Source organism: Pan troglodytes, chromosome 2, assembly GCF_028858775.2.
Source record: "Pan troglodytes isolate AG18354 chromosome 2, NHGRI_mPanTro3-v2.0_pri, whole genome shotgun sequence".
NCBI classification, from domain to species: domain Eukaryota; kingdom Metazoa; phylum Chordata; class Mammalia; order Primates; family Hominidae; genus Pan; species Pan troglodytes.
Window position 1 is genome coordinate 67,254,212 of NC_086015.1, and position 20,904 is coordinate 67,275,115.

General features: G+C 39.5%; 1 protein-coding gene across 2 annotated transcripts in view; it reads left to right on the forward strand.

Moving 5' to 3' along the window:
- Window positions 1-1,576: 1,576 nt before the first annotated feature.
- SYNPR (synaptoporin) overlaps window positions 1,577-20,904 on the forward strand; it is a 336,983-nt gene continuing 317,655 nt past the window's right edge. Inside the window, exons 1-2 of one of the 2 annotated variants that reach the window (XM_016941440.3) lie at window positions 1,577-1,958; window positions 2,084-2,149. In XM_016941440.3, coding sequence (XP_016796929.1) covers window positions 1,941-1,958; window positions 2,084-2,149 — 84 coding nt within the window. In that variant the 5' untranslated portion in view covers window positions 1,577-1,940. The remainder of the gene's footprint in view (window positions 1,959-2,083; window positions 2,150-20,904) is intronic. The other variant, XM_001174562.4, reaches the window with a different exon arrangement.

Genomic DNA, 20,904 nt, shown 5'->3' on the forward strand with positions numbered 1-20,904 from the left:
GTATTTGATAGTGTTAGTTCCCCCCCACCCCTCCCCCATAGTTGCATAATGGCTTATTTTTGAAACAACTGTTTCTAATTGTTTTAGGCTCTATCTGCATGTAGGAAGAGCAGTAGGAACAAAACTGGCTGACTGCAGATGGTGCAACCAGTCCACTGGAGTTCCTACTCACTAAATTTCTAGTTTTTCTGTAGCAAAATTCATGAGCAGGAGGCATTTACACTAGAAGCTGCCTCCCCCTCCCAGACAGCAAATTACTGATTTCCGTATTTCTCATCCACTTCTACATATCAAATACCCGACCCCCGCAACACACACATACGCACCCATGAACTCCAAACCTTTTTGGCAAATCTTTATAGTAAACAGATGGACTATCTGTGTTGCTGGGAGACCACTCATAAATGGAATCCAGTCCAAAGGGAGTGAGAAGGAAGAGGACATATCACTACTTGATGTAGTAGCTAAGAGCTCTCCTCTCTCTCCTCCTCTTCTTCTTCTTCTTCCTCCTCCTCTTCCTTTTTCCCCTTCTTCTTCTTTTGTTTTTCTGATTTAAAAAAAATCAATTCTGACTTCACTACCTGCTACCTGGGCAACCTTGGGCAGGCCACTAACCTTCCATGGGCCTCAATTTCCTCATCTCTCAAATGGGAATAATAGTATTATTAACTTATTGGGGTTTGTGAATATTGAATGAAGTAATGTTTGTAAAGCCCTTAGCACAGTTTTCAGCTCATAGAAAGAACTCACTTGTTTGGTTGTTGTTGTTTTTATTATATTCAGCAAGATTAGCCCACTAAGAGTAAACAACGTGAACCACCTTTCACTAAGTTTCAAGAAAAGAGTCTAACTTTGGAGGAGGGACCCAGTGTTATATTTATGAGTTTGACAAGGGAGTTCATTTGGGGGTCAGATATCAGGCAAAAGATCTCAGTAGAAATAAAATGAGTTTGAAAGGTACCTAAATTTCATTCCCTGTTTAGCCTTTCATGAGATGTTTTACCTTGGCCATTTCATCCTTGCTAAATCTGTTTTCCACTGGCGCATGGTCCCACATTCAAGATTAATTTGTTTCCACCACTTCTCTGTAGGCAGTTTCCTCTGCCCTGGTCCTCTCTCTGGCATCCACAGGCCAAGATGGATCCCCTGCCCTGTGTGCATGGCCCCTGTGCTCTGCTCTGCACCACTGTCCAGACCACATTGCAAGTTTTTTTTCCCCTTTTGCTTCCCCTGGGGGAAGTGACACTGCTTATCCTGTTTTTTTGATGTACCCCAGCGCCTAAGTACTGCCTGCCCACAGGAAGGATGCTCCATAAAGGCTTGAAGGAATGAATGAAAGAGCCAACAAATAGTTATTTTTTATTTTTATGTATGTATCATTATTATTTTGCTGTTTGGAAGTCATCAGAACTCACACAGATGTCTCATGTAAAGTGTGGGTGTCTTCTTCCTACCTGGAAACCCCTTCTTCAGGTGGACAGCCGTCTTGCTGATGGTGCCAAGCCCGCTTTCCCAAACCAACAGACCCAAAGTTTCCCCGGAGCCAGAGGGCACCGGGCGCACGGCTGAGCCTGCACCAATGTCTGTGGGCCCTGCCTCGCCCACCTCCTCGCCCTCCCCTCTGGAGCGCGGCTGGCCAATGACAGCCTTCCCCTGGCTCCATGGGTTTCCCCCTCCCCTGTTGTCTCTACCCTGCCCCAGCTCTTCCCTGCCCACCCCTCGCTGACTCGCCTCGCCTCCCCGACGCGCTGGGTTCCCGGAGCGCAGAGCCCAGCGTTAGCGAGTGGGCTCCCCGAGGCCCCCTGCCCTCGCCGGGCTGCTCCGGGGTGTCGCTCCTCTGGCTGCTCCCGAAGGGGCTTCTGGCCCTGAGGACGGTGGTGCCAAGCGAACTTCATTTTTAAAAAGAACTGGTGGATGAGAAGAGCGAGCGAGGGCGAGCTATGGACCCTGTGAGTCAGGTGAGACAGAACTGGGCAGGGCGGCTGGCTGGGAGCAGGGGGCGGGGGATGCCGCGGCTTGGGAGAGGCGCCCCCAGCCCCTTCCTCACGCTTTGCTTTCTCTCTCTCGCCTCATTCCCCCAAAGCTGGCCTCTGCGGGCACCTTCCGGGTGCTGAAGGAGCCCCTTGCCTTCCTGCGAGCCCTGGAATTGGTGAGTAGCAGTGTGTGTGCAGGGAGGGGCGTCGGGCAGCCAGCTATCAGGTGAGGAGAGGTCGGATGGGGTGCTCCCTGCTCGGTTCTGCTCCAAGCCGGAGATTCAACCCTCAAGCCGGGGATTTCAATCCTGCCCCCTCCTAAGATGCCGTTCCAAGGTGGTGAGGACAAAATCGAGGCACCCTGCTTGGAGGCGGGAGTGTGGACACATTTTTGCAGGCGCTTAGACAAGTGTCGTCTCACCTTACCGCTTGCAGACGCGCAGGGGCTGTGGAAAGAAACCTCCCCCTTGGGAGACTGGGGATGGGGGGCGCATAGAGGAGCTGCCGCTGGGTTCTGGCCCCTCACCTGGACCTTCGCGGGGATGAGGGGATGGGTGGAGGGACCCATAGTTGAGCGGAGGAGCCGGGAAGACTTGGCCAAGCTCAGAAAGTTGGTCAGAACTGAGACAGCTCCTCTGCGGGACTGGGATGCTGGAAGCGCGTGTTCAACTGCTCCGCGGGAGCTTCAGGGAGGGAAAGATGCTGCGAAGCTATTACAGACTGTTATAGACGGCGGCGGGTAGAGAGCAGAACTCCTTCCTTCCCTACTATAGTTTCTTTTCTCTGGCCACTCCTCTAGGGCTTTTCTGATTATACCCAGAAGAGCCCACCAGCCTGTTTGCCATGGCTTCCTTCAGCGACTGGGCTTTAGGAAGTTGTATTCCACTTCTGTGAAACCACCCTGACGCTCTTATTGCAATTTGTCTATGGGCAGAGGAGTGAGGCACAGAAACGGTTACCCACAGGGCCACAGAGCCATGTCAGTGTTGTTGGCTGGATGATGGTTATTCAGACTGAAATCTGCAGGTCACACATTTCGTCTTGCTAGGAGCTCCAAAAGGCAAGCAAACCTATCTGAATAGAAAGTTCAAAGCCTGTCATGTAGCATTAATCAGAGTCCCTAACACTGACTAGCTGGGAAATTATGTAAGAGCCTGTTCTCTGTTCCCAGATCTTAGCTCCAAGGGCTTATATCTGGCAGTGGCTACATAACTGTGATGATTGTTTACACGGATGATCTACAAGATAATTACATTTACCTTGTTTGTAGACTTGAATGAAAATGTATGCGTATATCAGTTTTGCATACACCAGGACAGCTTTTGGAAGGCTTGAATTAGTGGTTCAGAGCTGGCTATTCTGAAACTGTTTTCCTTACAGTCAAGTTAAACAAGCAAGCAATCGTCACAGTTCTGGAAACTTTCAGTTTGCTTTCTCAGAATTCTGCCCGCATTCATTCATTCAGCCATTCAATAAATATTTCCTGTGAAGTAGTGGCTTTTAGGGAAGAAAATAATAGTTCCATTGTCAAGCTATTATCTCTCAAAACCAAGTTCAAAGACCTGACATCATTTTCTGACATAATCTCTTATTGTCTCACACGCTCACCTATCTGAAATAGTAGTTCGTGTACACACCAATACTGTGGCAACATGATTTTGTGCCATTGTTCCTCACACAGCCTCTACTGCTATATAAAAAGGTGTTTGTTATCTGGATGAACTTGTTCAAATTACAGGTTTCTGGCCACCAAATCAAAATATTGGTAAGATGGGTGCCCATGAATCTGCATTTTAAATGAGCTCCCTGCATAACTCTTATCCACGTTATAATTGGAGAACCACCACTCTAAGCTATACCAGATCCCTCCAAAACTCAAAAGCCCCTTTTACCTCAGTGCCCTTGCTATTTCTATTCACACTGTATGGAATGTCCTCACCTTCCAAGCCTAAAAAAAAAAAAAAATGTTTGTTTTTTACCTCAACTAAATGTTACCTCCTCAATGAAGACTTTTCTCGTATTTATTCCTTCCTCTTTCCTCTATCCCAAACTGAATGATTCACCTCGTTCTTTGAACTTCCACTAGATTTTTATTCATTCACTCATAAGAATTTATCACACTGCAAAATACCGTTTTATAGCTCCCCCCCTTGGGGGAGGGGTGTGTGTGTGTGTGTGTGTGTGCACAGGTGATGTGTGTGTGTGTGAGAGAAAGAGTGAAATAGAATAAAGGTTACTAAGTTACTACATTTAAATTATTTGCAGTCCTTCCCCTCTCTCTTCCAGGATTCTAAGGCTCGAAGGAGGAAGGGCTTTTTGCTTGTACCTCAGTAATGAGACTCTCATTTGTGGAAGAGAACATGAATAATGGACAAAGCAAATTTTACAAGTTAGATAAGTTAGTTGGTTGACCTACATTTTAAAAGAGCTGAGCTAGAGACATGAGGAGAGAGTACTAGTTGCTGAAAAAGCTAGTAGTGAACAGAGGGAAAGAACATACATTTTGTGTGCACACAATGGCTTGAGGAGGCACTCTGAGGTATCTTTTTCTGTAGGAGATATTGACAATGACAGGAAATGTGATTTCTTATAGATGGTAGAACATTTCTTCTGTTTGTCTCTGTTTCCCTCACTGGTTCCTTTCATAGCGCTTGGTTAAACAGCAAGTAATCAGCAAAAATTGTAAACCGGTAATGACAGAGCACTTAAAATATCCCAGTTTATCCTGTTTCTGTGAAAGTTTTACAAAGCAATGGAGAGCAGCTTTAAACTTCACAGTGTCTTTAAGCTGCAATTTCCCCATGCTGTAGAAATAAACATGCATGTAAAGATATATGTATCTTAGTTTTGGGGGTTGCTATAACAAAACACCATAAACTGGATAGCTTATACACAACAGAAATTTATTTCTCATAGTTCTGAATACTGGAAAGTCTAAGATCAAGGTTCCATCAGATTCGTTGTTTAGTGAGGGCCTACTTTCTGGTTCACAGATGGAGCCTTCTTGCTGTGTCTTCTCATAGCAGAAGGGAAGAACTCTGATCTCGTCTGTCCCTTATAAGAACACTAATCCCATTCACAAGGGCTCCACATTTATGAGCTAATCACCTCCCAAAGGCCCCACCCCCTAAGACCATCACTTTGGGAACTATATTTCAACATGTGAACTTGGGGGGAGGCATAAACATTCAGATAATAGCAATATTCTCAAGAATATTTATTGCAACATCATCTGTAGTGAAAAGAAATGGAAATAACTAGTAAGTCCATTATAAGAAAATAATTAAAGTATGATTCATCATGTTATGAAATATTATATTGCCATCAAAAAGAATGAATTAGCCAGGGATGGTGGCTCATGCCTATAATCTCAGCACTTTGGGAGGCTGAGATGGGAGGATTGCTTGAGCCCAGGAGTTCAAGACCAGCCTAGCCAACACAGGGAAGCTGTACAATTCTGGAATATATTAATTAAAATATGGCTTAACATATAGTGAATTTCTAATTCTAATATTCAGTGCAGCAGAAGACACGTCTTTTGACAGGAATACCAGCTAAGTCAGTAGATATTTGATTCTTCAGTGTTTGATTTTTTTCATTAGTTGAAGTGAGTTTTAGTTTTGTTAAAATTATAACCGAACTATTTTCACATCATCTTGTAAGTTAAGTGATATCAGACATAAAAGACATGTTCTCATGTTCCTTTTTCTGACTAAATGTCGATGCATATCATTTTTCTATAAGCAATCAGTTGCTTTTTAAATCAGAAGGCTATATTATTCTAATGAACATACTGGATCTAAATGAATACGAGGTTCCATATCAACAAGATATGCTATGTGTTATTTGAGAGAAACTGAAAACAAATTTAGTAAAACTGTTAGTACCAAAAAGAATAGGAATACATTTTTATTGTCCGTATTATGATCAAATAAAAATAATGTGAGATTGTAAAAAAGGAAAAGAAATTTAAAAAATTAGGCATTGTGGTGCATGCCTATAGCCCCAGCTACTTCTGAAACTGAGGTGGGAGGATCGCTTGAGCCCACGAGGTCAAGGCTACAGTGAGCTGTGGTCACTTCACTGCACTTCATCCTGGACGACAAAGTGAGACATTGTTTCAGAAAAAAAAAAAAAAAAAAAAGAATGAATTCAATTAATATGCATTGACCTGCAGGTAAATATATCATTGTATTTGATAAAATTGTTAAGTGAGAAAACATAAGTTTCATTCTTTGTATTTGATAAAATTGCTAAATGGAAAAACCAGTATTTATCCTTTTAATAAACATGTAGATAATTTATTGAATCATATTTCAAAATAATATACAGAGTCCTGTATTTGCACAAATAAAAAATATAGTTTTGTATGTGAGTGAGTGTGCGTGTGTGCAATTTGTATGAACACAGAGAGAAGTGTAGATATAAAGCACTGAACTGTTAAAATTGATTTTTTCAGAAGGGTGTAATTTGAGATGCAGTAGGTAGAGAACGGGAGAGGTTGATGGTAAACTGTGGTATGCAGGAAGAATTGTGGGCCTATCACCTGTCTACAGTTGTGCACACACACAAGAAATTCTTTAAAATAGCTCATATTTTACATTTTTTTCTATGGATTACCCACATGAACTGGTATTACCTTTAATGTCATCTTCTACTTTTGGATTTTATAGCCTGGGGAAAAAATCCACTTTATTTACGTGTTCTTTCCTTAGGAAGGGTTCACAGATACAGTAGATTTAAAGTCTTAATAACATATAAAAGTCAAGCCTTGAGGGGAAAGCTTTAGCCAATTTCAAAGACTTGCAGGCAAAACTCCCACATCCTTAATCTCTACTTAAATGAGGTCAGGGTACTTTTCACTATCTTTTAGGTCAAAACGGAAAAGTCGGGACATAGCACTGACTCTGGTGGTCTTTTTCATTTATTCCCTGATGATAAAATAGGTCCAGCAAATCTCTTAAACCATCATTTGGAAATGGCAAAATATATATATTAAACTTACCCCATTTTCAGACCACTCTGGAAAACTAAGTTGGCATAGTCCTGTCTTCCACAGACAATTCTTTTTTTTTTTTTTTTTTTTTTTGAGACAGAGTCTCACTCTGTCACCCACGATGGAGGGCAGTGATAAAATTGGTCCAGCAAATCTCTTAAACCATCATTTGGAAATGGCAAAATATACATATTAAACTTACCCCATTTTCAGACTACTCTGGAAAACTAAGTTGGTATAGTCCTTCCTCAGATAATTACCTTTTTTTTTTTTTTTTTTTTTTTTTTTGAGACGGAGTCTCGCTAGGCCGCCCAGGCTGGAGCGCAATGGCGCCATCTCAGCTCACTGCAAGCTCTGCCTTCCGGGTTTTCCTGCCTCAGCCTCCTGAGTAGCTGGGACTACAGGCGCCCGCCACTACGCCCGGCTAATTTTTTGTATTTTTAGTAGAGACAGGGTTTCACCGTGTTAGCCAGGATGGTCTCGATCTCCTGACCTCGTGATCTGCTGGCCTCGGCCTCCCAAAGTGCTGGGATTACAGGCATGAGCCACCATGCCCGACCCACAGGTAATTCTTATTTTGCTACTTTAGTATTTTGCCAGTTGACCTTTGGTCTCCTTTTTTCCCTTTTCTTCTAAAAAATGATGTTAGTAATTCTTTCTTTACTATATACAGTGCACTGAATTTGTACCTGTAGATTTATGTGAAATGAAAAGTGGAGGACTCCACACATCCATATTGTTCAGAACTACATTGGTGCAGACTTAAGGTCATCAAAAGAACTTAAACTCTCCAAAACAATATTTGTGTGGCTTGCATAGTTCTCCAACACAATGCTGCAGTCCTAGATTCTGTGCCTATGGAATAAACTGCTGACTCAATTTGCCTAATTCTTCTAATCCTTATTTTTGACATTCATCCCTAATTTTGCAATACCTTCTGCTATAACCCTGGGTTTCACATCACCATTCTCCCTTTCCAGTCTACCTCCCTGCCTAACCAAGGTGGCCAGTGAATCCAAAGATGCAGCATGTCTGATATGTGAGGTATAGGTCTACTTGATTTAAATGGAGACACTAGCATTTATATAATCTTCATTCCTGAATTTAAATTCTAAGCCACGTTTTTCAAGCAAATATCATACTGCTTTCTTAATATTAATAACATTTATAATTTATGCTATTGATAACAACAAAGTGAAATGTGTCGTCATAACATACAATAAATACAATTTTATAGTAGCCATCATTTTAAACTCCTAATGAGAGAAGTAATAACACCTACCTTTGTCATGCAGGCATCATATGGGGGACTATATTACTGTGTTTTTCTTACATCATTGTGTTGAATCTGTGCAACTTTAACATTCCCGTTTCTCCAGGAGGCTCAAAGATGTTAACCAACTCATCAGGGACAAAATTGAGGGAAATGGCAAAGCCAAGATTTGAGCAGCCTCACTCCCAACTTCATTCTCTTAAATGCTACACTCCTGCTTTTTCCAATGTGGCAAGCACTTGCCATATCTTATCCCTGATCCTCAAAGAAGCTTTAAAAAGCAGATGTTATCCTATTTTACAGTGTTTATCTCAGTCATCAACTTATATATTTGAGGTCTTTTCTGAAAATGCCAAGGAACATTTGTATTTAGAGATGAATTCAACAGACATCAACTGTCTTTTATATTTGGCTTTTATTTTCTGTTAGTTATTAATTAACCAAGGTAGAGTTGATTCCAATTAAAAACCAGTACTTTTCATTTTAAATATGTAGAAAAAGACTTCGATTATAAAGGCAATAATTTAATCTCATTTTTTGTCTTTTCCTCTTTTGTTAAAAAAAAGTGTGCATAAGTCAGAGAACTCATTTTCTTCCTGTGTATAAACAAGACAGGGAATTCTTACAGAAAATTTATTTAAATCGTGAGCAGCAATCTACCATCGACGGTTTGATGTAATTGAAAGCTATATTAATGTGGGTTTAATTACAACCTTCTAGCCTCTCAATTGGTGACAACAATCATGTGCATTTGGAGTATGAATCCATAAGTGCACAACAAACAAGCAGCTCCTCAGTGTCCAGATGGATTCATCACTTAATGCTTTCCTGAGTGTATTAAGACAACTGGTATTTGGCCTCACAAGTACAGAAAAAAAGAGAAAAGGGTCAGGAATGCTTCTTATGGATTTGAATTCAGATTTTATTTTTTACTAGCTTTGTTACCTTGGGCAAGTTAAATTCAGTAGGCTTCATTTTTCTCATCTATAAGATAGGGCTAATAATAGTTCCTACTTCAAAGTGATGCTATCATGATTTAATGATTTATCCAAGTAAGGTGCCTTGCTTAGTACCTACACTGTGATAAGTGCTCAATAAAAGATTATGAAGGTGATGATGATAACGATGCCAGCGGTTATGACGGTGATGAAAAGGGAGAAAGTAGAAATTCATCAAAGGATAATTTAGGAAATTACAGATAACTTTTTGCAAGTTAAAGTCTTGGCAAAACTCTGAGGTAGAAATTTGTATTCAGACTTGCTCATACCTCTTTTTAGCCCCTCTATCTCTATATTCCACTGTGGAGGGCCCTCATACTGGCAAGTCTATTTTTACCATAGCATGAGTGACTCTTCAGGCGCTTGCTCCTTGGAATATTCACATTTCAAAGAAAATTCCAGCAAGGCCAGTATTGAACCTAAACGAGAACGTCTAATGGAAGAATTGCAAGCACTTGGCCTTCAGGGGTTTGTCGTAGAGGTGTGAAGAGATACTTTTCCTGGTCTTTCTCAAATAACAATCCATAGACAATTTCGTACATTTGAAAGAGACACAGTGGCCCCAACTGAATTCTCCAGGATGTGCTGAGGGTCCTTATAGGGTCAGATACAGGCACTTACTAACCACATTGTAATACCCAGGTGCTCCAGGCCCTTGGGTGTTCCCCCATAGAAACTGGGGAAAACCCTGGAGTTACGCTGAAGTAGAAACACCATCCTTAGTTCTTTATTCCCCAGAGGTCTCACATCTCTCACTGACTGAGGTATGGGGACAGAAGAAAAACAGTCATGTGCTAGTAGAAGAAAAGTAGAAAATCTCTAAGGAGTATGTGCACAGAACCATGGTCTTCCTTTGAGTCTTCATTTTCTGTGGGGATGTATTTGACTTTTGTTGTATTTGTTATTATTCCTGTTCAATGTATTAGCTTAGGCTCCTTTAAAGACCTCAGTTTCCTAACCTGAAAACTGGGGGCAATATCTCCTGCCTATAATGTTGAAAATTTTAAGTGAGATCAAGCATGAAAAAGTGTTTAGCAAACTGTTAACTATCCTTCTAAAGTAAATGATAATTGTGACCATGATGATGGTGATGATAAAGAAATACCTTTTTCCAACCTAAATGACTCTGGGCGGCGTAATATAATTACTGGACAGAGCACAGGGTGAGGGGTGAAGTGTAAGAACTTGATCTCTGTTCCCTAAGGAACTAAGTCCTTCCAACACTTACCACCCTCTGCCTTCCATGCCAGTCTCTTTGGTCTCTTTGAAGCCTACAAGAAAGGATGATGCTGCCAGTTGAATGTAATGAATTATCCAAACTTTACTGGGGAAAGTTCCTTAGGACAGGGGAATGTGGTCCATCCTCACCCTTTTAACTCTCATACCAAGCGACAATTTCTTGCTCTCTACACGTTTCACATTTCTTGATGTTTTAGGGGCCTGGTGACGGTTTCTTGCTGTTCTCATGAACTTTTGTACATGCCACTTCCACTGCCCAGAATGCTCCCTCTCCCTTTTGCTCAACCTTTTTTAGTTGATGAATTCTTCTTCTCCCTTCAGTGTCAATGTAGATATCACTGTCTAGGGAGGTCTTACTAGATAAGGTCAGCCTTCTGATGGCTCCCAGACCACACTTTTTAATGACTTTTCATTCTAGCTACTCAACCAGAGTAAATGCAGTGTGAGAGCAGGGATCTTGTTGGTCCTGCTCATCAGCGCATTTTATGTTTCTAACACAGTGCTCAACACACAGTAAGGCCAACATCAGGGACATCGGCAAACTCCACCAAAACACCCAGGCAGTAGGTGCTTAGAAAGTATTGGTTAAGAAAATGAGAGAAGAAGGAGGGAAGAAAGGGAATAAAGAATATGTAAATGAATTATTGGTAACACATTGGATGAGACGTAAATTCCCCTTAATGGTCTTCATTGTGAAGTGGAATTGTGAAGCTTTCCCTGGAAACAATTGTTTAGCTTGGTTATGGAGGAGAGTAAGTCACATAGGCACCGCTGTCAAGGAAACAGGGCTATTATAGGGATACCCACTGCATGATAATAGTGGAGAACTTTTACAGAAATAAAAGTTCAAGGACTGAAACAGGCTCAGGTCTCATATCTTGGGTTCACGTCAATGAGCAGCAAGAATGCCTTAGCAAGAGTGCCACTATTATTATGTCTTTGTCACTGTCCTGCCTGCCCTCTCTCTGTGTTCCCTTTCTGTTTCCCATTTATTCTTGTCATTATTCTTATCTAATGTCCTAACAGAAAGAATATGATTGGTTCAACTAACAAAAAAATTATTTTAGTTTGGACACAACTATCAACCCTAGGCAATATCATAAGTCAATAGCCAGTCTACAAATTGGTTGCCATAGATCAAATGCCCACTGCTATCCTGTCACTTGTGGCCTGAATAAAAAGAGTCATGATATTCGAAACATTCCCCTTTTGTCTCTTCTTTCAGCTGGAGCAGCGATCATGACGATCCTTTAAGTCATTAAGAGGACAGACCCAGTGAGAAGTGTACATGTCTGGTTTAAAAGTAAATGATTTTTAAACCAGTACTTCTTTTATTGAAGTAGCACTGGTAATTTTCTCAAGATGTTACACCTTTGAGATTTTGGCATCAGTATTCTTGGAATGCTCTCTGATTAGGGGATAGCTGAGTGGATTCACACTGATAATATTATCCAAAGAGATACACCTTTGGCTCTTCAGCACATGGGCCTCCACTAGCTTGTGTGATCTTGTCCATTTGTTAAAAACCTCTTTTTAAGAGAAATGATTAGGTTTTGCCTAATGATAAGACGATTTGTGAATAAAAATGTATTCCCTCAAACCCACATGTACTTCATTTTTATTCACATATTTGTTGGTAAATTCAGCTCTGGCCCTTTATGTTAGAAGACTACATTAATTATTATATTCATTTCTTTAGTGTATGTGTTTACTAATGTAGTAGAAAACTAATTACTCATGGAAGAGTCATTGGATTGCCTTGTGTGATAGGTGCTGTTTCTTTGAGGAGGGGAAAAAGAGGAATTTGTCGATGAGCAAATACCACTGGAAAAATGTAGAAGGCAGTGTGGAACTTGAAGAAGCATCAGTTTTGGGGTCCATTTTATGCCAAAAATTTTGCTCTTCTTTTCAGCCATGGAACACAGAGCAGATTGCATAATTATGCTCATTCTCAGGGTCCATAACTATCAAATGAGGACCATAAGAGTCATGTCTTTTGGTGTTGTGATGGTTAAGTAAGATAATATTAGTAAAACCTCCAGCAGTGTCTGGTCTATACCAAGATTCTCTAACTGTAACTGAGGAAGAGGTTGTTGAAGTTGATGATGTATCTACAAACACAATCAAGCATTCCTAAACTTTCTAGCACTGGAATAAACATAAAGGGTTTCAATATAGCATTGTTACATTGCTTTTTGTTCCCATTATTTCTCCATTGGAAGAATGTTGATTGTGAGATGTCTTAGTCTGCTTTGTGTTGCTGTAGAGGAATACATGAGGCTGAGTAATTTACAAAGAAAATGGGTTTATTTGGTTCATGGCTCTGCAGGCTGTACAAGAAACATGGTGTCACTATCCACTTCTGGTGAAGGCCTCAGGCTGCTTCCACTCATGGCAGAAGGCAGAGAGGAGCTGGTGTGTGCAGAGATCACATGGTGAGAAAGGAAGCAAAAGGTGAGGAGAAGGTGCCAGTTTCTTTTTAATAGCCAGCTCTCACAGGAACTAACAGAGAATTCATTCACACACCCCTCCCCTAGGGAGGGCATTAATCTATTCTAGAGGGATCTGCCCCCATGACTCAAACACCTCCTATTGGGCCCCACCTCCAAAATTAGGGATCAAATTTCAACTTGAGATTTGGAGGAGACAAACATCCAAACTATAGCATAAGACGATCATAAAGTAAACACAATAATGTTTAAAATAGTATGTAGAGACAAGTGCTTTATTAAGTGCTATGCACATGTTTTTCATATAATTTCATGTTACTTTCAAAAGACTAATAAAAAACTCCTTTTCAGCCGGGCGCGGTGGCTCACGCCTGTAATCCCAGCACTTTGGGAGGCTGAGGCAGGCGGATCACAAGGTCAGGAGATCGAGACCATCCTGGCTAACATGGTGAAACTCCCTCTCTACTAAAAATACAAAAAATTAGCCGGGCGTGGTGGCGGGTGCCTGTAGTCCCAGCTACTCGGGAGGCTGAGGCAGGAGAATGGTGTGAACCCGGGAGGCGGAGCTTGCAGTGAGCAGAGATCACGCCATGGCACTCCAGCCTGGGTGACACAGCAAGACTCCGTCTCAAAAAAAACAAAACAAAACAAAACAAAACTCCTTTTCACATATGAAAAAATTAAGGCCTCAAGAGATCCCACTACTTGCCTAAAGTCATACAGCTATAGCTAGTATGTTAAGAGAGCCAGGATTTGAACCCAGGCAATTGGATGCCAGATTCCGTGCTCTTTTAACCATTTTTCTGCATTGTCTTCCATTAATAGTAATCACTCATTACTCCTAGGTCTTGGAGCTAAATGATTTCCCACTGAAAACAACAGGGACAATATACATAATTTCTTCTTAAAGTCATGTCTTCTAACTCCTAATTCAGTTCCCTTTATGCTACCTCATGCTACTAATAGACAAAGCAAAGCTTAAATGCCCTCATGACTAAGGATGTTCATACCTTCTCAGTGACCTTTTTATTTCTCGAAAACACTCCCACTCCTTGAGAAAATTTTACTGAACTTGTGTATCTTTTTTTTAACAAAATATTTATTCACTGATCCGTTGTATAAAAAAATTCGAATTCAGAAATATGTTGTTGAAACATGCAGATACAAACAAAAATATCTGTAGAATTCAGGAAGGATATGGATATTTAGTAAGATTATGAACACCTAAATTCCTAAGTCAGGCAGCTTCCATCATGGATGATGGAGAAGTAAATGAACTTTGTCCCTTGTGTGTGTGTGAGTCGTCATTCTTTGGATCTGTTATTTGGAAGCATTTGTGTGCTTTAACAGGAAGTTCTCACACATCCATCTGGTCTACTCTGAGATTTTCTGGCTGGCCTTTTATGCACTGGCTTCACCTTACACCTGATGGACAGTTGGCACACTTTTCAGGATCTTTCCAGTTGAGACTTGAGAAGATAGAAGAGTTAGATTGGCATGGAGATATTAGAAAATTACTGAGCACAAACCCATGATCTGAGTGAAGCATGGAGATCCTGAGAGGTATTTCAGTGGGAAAAGGGGGTAGCTGGATAAATAGAGATTATTATTGTGATTTAGAATGTACTGGATTTGAAGCCATGCAAGCTAAGTCTCAACCACAGACTTTGGGTATGTTCATGGGCAGATCAACATCATTGAACCTCAAGTTTCTCAGGGATTTTACCTACATCAAAGGTGTTTTTTAATGATAAAAATGAATTAATGGCTGAGAAACCTTGGGTAAATGTCTTTATCTTTCTGCCTCTCAATTTCTTGAACTATAAAATGGCAATAAACAACTGTAACACAGAGTTGTGAAATAAAATGAGTTTATGTGTATGAAAGTTCCCCTCCACTTTATTGGAGAGGGCTCAGTAAAGGTTGACTGTCCTCAAACCCAGAAAATTAAAGCTCAGATATGTGGGAAATCTTTCCCATATGAGAAATATCTGATGGGCTACCTTTAATGTCCTTCTACAGCTGGAGGTTTGTGATGATAGGGAAGAGGTATGTTTTCTGTGTCATAATCATCAACTAGAGTTTAGGTAAGAACTTTTGTTGTCAGATTCATGGGTTCTATTTACGAAGCAGTTGAAAGCAAAGCATGATTATTATGTGACCACCATTCACCCAGGAGATGAATTTGAAATTTATTTTTAGAGACAAGTGCTTCATTGGTGAAAAAAAAAGAATGTGTGTGAAATTGATAGTGGCATTAAACTCCAGCTATTCTGGGGGAAAAGGCTGTGTTTACCAGCAACAGTACGTAAATTTGAAGTATAAATATTGTAGCTTCTCTCTCTCTCTCTCTCTCTCTCTCTCTCTCTCTCTCTCATGTGCATATATAAATACATGTTGCTTAATGACAGGAATAGGTTTGGAGAAAAATGTATCATCAGGTGATTTCATCATCGTGCATACACCATAGAGTGTACTTACACAAACCTAAATGGGATAGCCTACTACACACCTAGGCTACATGTACAGCCTATTGCTCCTAGGCTAAAAACCTGTACAGCATGTGACTGTACTGAATACTGTAAGCAGCTGTAACACAATGGTATTGGTGTATCTAAACATCTAAACAGAGGAAGGATATGGTAAAAATTTAGTATTATAATCTTATGGGACCATCATCATATATGTGGTTGGTCATTGACCAAAACATCATTATGCAGTGCATGATTTTAACTTGCTAGTGCTTTAAAAAATTTTTTAATTGACATGTAATAATTGTGCATATTTTGGGGATATAATGTGATATTTCAATACATGTGTATAGCGTGTAATGCTCAGATCATGGTAATTAGCATATCCATCACCTCAAACATTTGTCACTTGTTTGTGTTGGGAACATTCAAAATCTGTTCTAGCTATTTGAAAATACACAATAAATTGTCATTTATTATAGTCATCCTGTAGTGCTAGCTTTAAAAAATACCTGATTTTATTCACTATATTCTCATTTAGTAACAGAAAAAATACTTGGATTTGACTGTCAGCTCCATTAGTTACAAGCTATGTGACCTTGGACACATTACTTAACCTCTTTGGGCCTTTCATATTTATAAGAGTAGAAATAATGATAACTAGCAGGCATAATTATTGTGTTCATTAAATAACATTTGCAAAGATTAGTGGCAGATAGGAAACATTTAAAAAGAGGTATTTTCCTTCTTTTCCTCCAAATATTCTTTTACTGCAAAAGTTTGCAAAGAAAGCATTGGAAAATTCACGAGAGTCTTCTGCTTCTCCAGTTGTTATCTCTTAAATGTGCACATGCACACACACATGCACATGCACACATATGTTCTTTGTACTAAAGGTCATAAAGAGCAGTTCTATGTAACTGGAATGAATTTGAGTGGGACAGTAAAATTAGGCAGGTGTGGTTGGCAAGGAAAGAATGATTAGACCAGAGTGTCAAGTTCTAGATCAGCATCCCAGACACACTGTAGCCTCAGGCCGTCTGTAGGCTTTGGCAAGGGGATCATGAATTTGTGAAGCTGTTTTCTGAAGGGGATAACATAATTGTCTATTTTAGAAAAAAAAAAAAAAAGCCCCACAATAGTAGAAATTCACTACAATGGCTATACATTAATGAGTTCTTGCTACATGCCAGGCTGTACCATGTTTGTGCTACCTACATTACATACTTTCATTCAGATCTTGTAATGACCTTATAAGGTCCCTTGCCTCAAGTCACACAGGTGGTAAGTGACCAAGGCAGGGTTTCAAATCATATCTATCTGACTTCTTGCCTTTCCCATGTCTGCTTTGCTGCCAAATATAATAAGAATATTTGTCTTTGGGGTGGAGGGTTTTTTGGACATGCTATGTAGAGCCGTTTTATGCATAAGTGAAATGTTTATTAACAATCACAAAATAAGCAAAAATTAGTAAGTTAAAATTACCCAGTGTTCTTCCACTGAGAGATAACCTTAATACATTGAAATATACTTTTAGATATCTTTTACGTTCATGAATGTTTTGTCTACAAAAATGATGTATTAGTTTGCTAGGGCAAACCACATAATGTATTAATTTGCTAGAGACTTACAAACTAAGTAGCTTAAACAACAGAAATGTATTATCTCACAGTTCTGGAGACTAGAAGCCTGCAATTAAAGTGCCAGCAAGGTTGGTTCCTTTTGAGGGTCCTGAGGGAGAATTTGTTTCATGCCTCTCTGTAGCTTCTGGAAGTTTGCTGGCAATATTTGGTGTTCCTTGACTTATAGAAGTATTGTCCTGATGTCTGCTTTCCTCTTCACATGGTTATACTGTGTGTGTGTGTGTGTGTGTGTGTGTGTGTGTGTGTGTGTGTGTGCCTAAAGTTTCCCTTTTTCTATGATGCCAGTCATATTGAATTAGGGGCCCACTCCACTCTAATATGACCTCATCTTAACTAATCATATCTGCAATGTCCCTCTTTCACAGTAAGGCCACAAGTGAGGACTTCAACGTATGAATCTTCAGAGTACCCAATTTAGCCCCTGACAAATGGGTTCCTAGAAGAGGCACTGTTTTGTCACCTGCTTTATTCTCCTTAACATATTGTGTATTGTTTTTCTATGCCATTAGATAAAATATTTTTTCCCATAATTTTAATGTCTAAATGTGATTATGCTGTATGCCTCTCTTGGAGATTATTTAACTAATTCCTAACTTAGGTAGTTTTCAAATGTATATTATTTTCAAAACCTGCAAGGAATTCCTCTTTAAAGATAAATAATTACTATGCCTCTATTGTTATTAACTTAGATGTAGAATTGCTGGCTCAGAAGATTATACATTTTTAAGGTATTTAGAAGAATTACCAAATTACCCTCCAATGAGGTGTTATCAGTTGGGTATTACCAGTTAAATGTTTTTACAGTTTGATAGTGGAAAAGAAATCTTGATTGACTTTGTACTCTAATTTTGCAATGAGATTGTACATTTTTGAGTAAAATTATTTATATTCTTATTTTCGTTTGGAAATATTTTAATGAACAGAACGGATTCATAAAGCAATAGCCAAGGCTGCCAAACTCATGATGCTGTTCACGTGGACTTTTACATAAGCTGTTACCTTAATCTCTTTCTAGGTCATTGTACTACTCCACACTTGGAAATTCTTTAGATTGTTGTTCTCTGACTTGGGCAGAGAGGCAAATACTGAGGCTTTCTTTCTCTGAATTCATTATATAAAAATAGATGTAATTTTTAGAATGTCAAAGGTAATTACTGTTGTTATAAATCTTTTATAAGCTAAACAATGCTATAACATAAGTTTGCCATTTGTGTGTCTTATTTATATTATTTATTAATGTATCCTAAGAAACATTATTATTTTACTTTAAATAATACTCATAAATGTTAGTGCATATTCAGTACTTTTCTGAAATTGCACTTCATGTATATATGTGGCTGAGACACATATATGCAAATTTATACCATGCCTACTTTGGAAATGGATTTGAGGCACTTGAAATTTTAATAATTCTTTTGATAGAAAGGCAGAATAGATAGAGTGTTATTGCACCATCTGCGGAATCTGAGGCATATCTGACTTTTAGACTATTAATAAAATAAAATAAATCCAGAAGCTGCCTGATGTCAAGGGTATTTCCTCTCTATCTCAGATCGTATTCCTGACCACACTTGCAATTAACTGAGATAGCATTATGGATTCACTTAGCCTCTGCCTCACATATTGCTATTTTGGGCTATGTTGGCCTCCCTGTGAATGATAAAGCAGTTGTTAACATTCATTGTATATTTAATGAGCTCCAGGCCCTGTGCTAAGTATTTTCTACATGTTATGCCATTTAGTTCTAACAACTCTATTAAAGTGTATGCATCATTATTTTCCCTCTTTTCAGGCAAGAAATCTGAGGCTTAGAAAAACAAGTAATGGTTAGGTGTGTATGGTTTATAATAGCAGAGCTGAGATTTAATCCTGGGTCGGCTGAGCTTCAAAAAAAGACCCTCCGTGGTTAACCTAGCAGTTTAACACAGGAAGAAAAATTCCGAACCGCTCCCAGAGATTCAATTCCTGTGTCAAGAGCCAGTACTTGGCAGGGCAAAATCAACCAAGGTGGTGGTTTCACAGAAACTGCTTATCACCTGTCTCAATCAGGTGGTGAATTCTGTCATGAGCAGGCAGAGAGAAATTTCTCTGAAGTTCAAAGCAAGTACTTTTAAAACTTCTTTTCTTATAAATATACTTGATAAAACAACAAATGAAAGGATGATCTTGATTTGATCTGAATTGATCTTATTTGTATAAATCGAAACCACAGTTGCCTAGGCAAATGATGGGAAATACTTAGAGCCATGAGATTAGATGTTTCCCACAGTTTTTCTCCATCAGTAATTTCTCTGCCTTCCTTAACCCTGCCCCCATCTACTTATGAAACTGCAAAGCACCTTGAGCTTGTATATCTTTTGTTTTTTTTATTTGTTTTGGGAGAGATTCAGTTCCCTCTCCCAGGTTGGTTAGCCTGCCTTTGAAGAACCTGGGTAGCATGCACAAGGCCATCTGGCCAGTAAATGTTGGGGCCAGAATGCAAACCAGGCCTGTTGGGAGCCAGGCAGGTAATGCAGGAGGAAACCTGCATGGGGCCATCATATGAGGCAACACAAGTGATAAGAGGTGTGGCATACAGCATAGGGGTTTTTGCCTATAGGAGTAGCTGCTTCCACCCTGGCCAGCTGTTGGTCAGCGGTAATACAAGCGCAGTGCTTCCAGATATTTCCACTTTTCTTAAGAAAAAAGAAACAAGGATTTTAGTGCTAATAGTATGAAGTTTTAATGTTAGAAATGTTTTCTATTTCTCAAACATTGTGAGGTCCATCCTTTCCATAATAAACAAAATGTGGCTGAATTCTGGACGTGGCCCACAGTCTCCAGCTTGTTCCTTCCGCACCACAGCATCTTGCCTTCCCCAGGGACTGTGTTTGCATCTTCAAGGACCTGGCCCTGTTCTTACGCAAGAGGTTCTCATGAGCCTAGTCTGGTGGATAAATGAGAAATTTGGTGTTTGGAAATTAACCTTAGCTTGGTTTTTGAGATGATGGAATTAGTGACTCCAAAAGTCTCCTTTGCCTGACTTCAGATAAACATCTAGGAAGCATAAAAACATTGGGAGTATATCTTGGGCCCAAACCTTAATGGAAATGGGGGCAGTGACCCATGTTAGCAATAAAAGTTGAGTTAGTAATACAGCTTCAGGTACCATGTAATGTACTGAGAAGAATTGAGCTTCTCAGTCAACCAGTGGAATCTCAAATAATTAATTCTACTCTTTAAAAGTACAGTTTAGTTGTTTATAATTTAAATAATCAATAAATCAATGAATCCTAGTGAGGAATGACTCTAAATATTTATATATAAAGAGGGCTGTCTAATAGAACATTGTGCAATCATAGAAATATTCTATATCCTCACTGTTCAAAACCATAGTCACTCACTACATATGGATATACTTTACTTAAAACAAGGCTAGTGTGACTAAGCAAGCTAGGGAACAAGCAAGCTAGGGAATGAGTTTTTAATTTAATTTATTTTTAATAATAAAATTAAATAGCTAGTGGTTACCATATTGGACAGCAAAAGTGTAGAGAATTGCCCCATCCATCTGGTTTTCAAGGGGAATGTGCTAAACTTAAGCAAATAATTTAGATTAGGGACTAGCTATTATGCGCTAGAAAATGTTCACTGTGAAGTGGCTCTGTTATTTAAAACATTCATTTTTACATTTATTGTTCAACACATCACACAACATTGGTGGCAGTGAGTTTTTCAAGGCAACTTCTAGAAATTTATAAGATCCTGTATTTTCCAGACTTTACCAGTTCTTTATGTTTTACATGCATTCTATGCATTTCCATATGTTTATGAATTTTATGCATTTATAGATCATTTTAAACATCAAAATAAAAATATAAA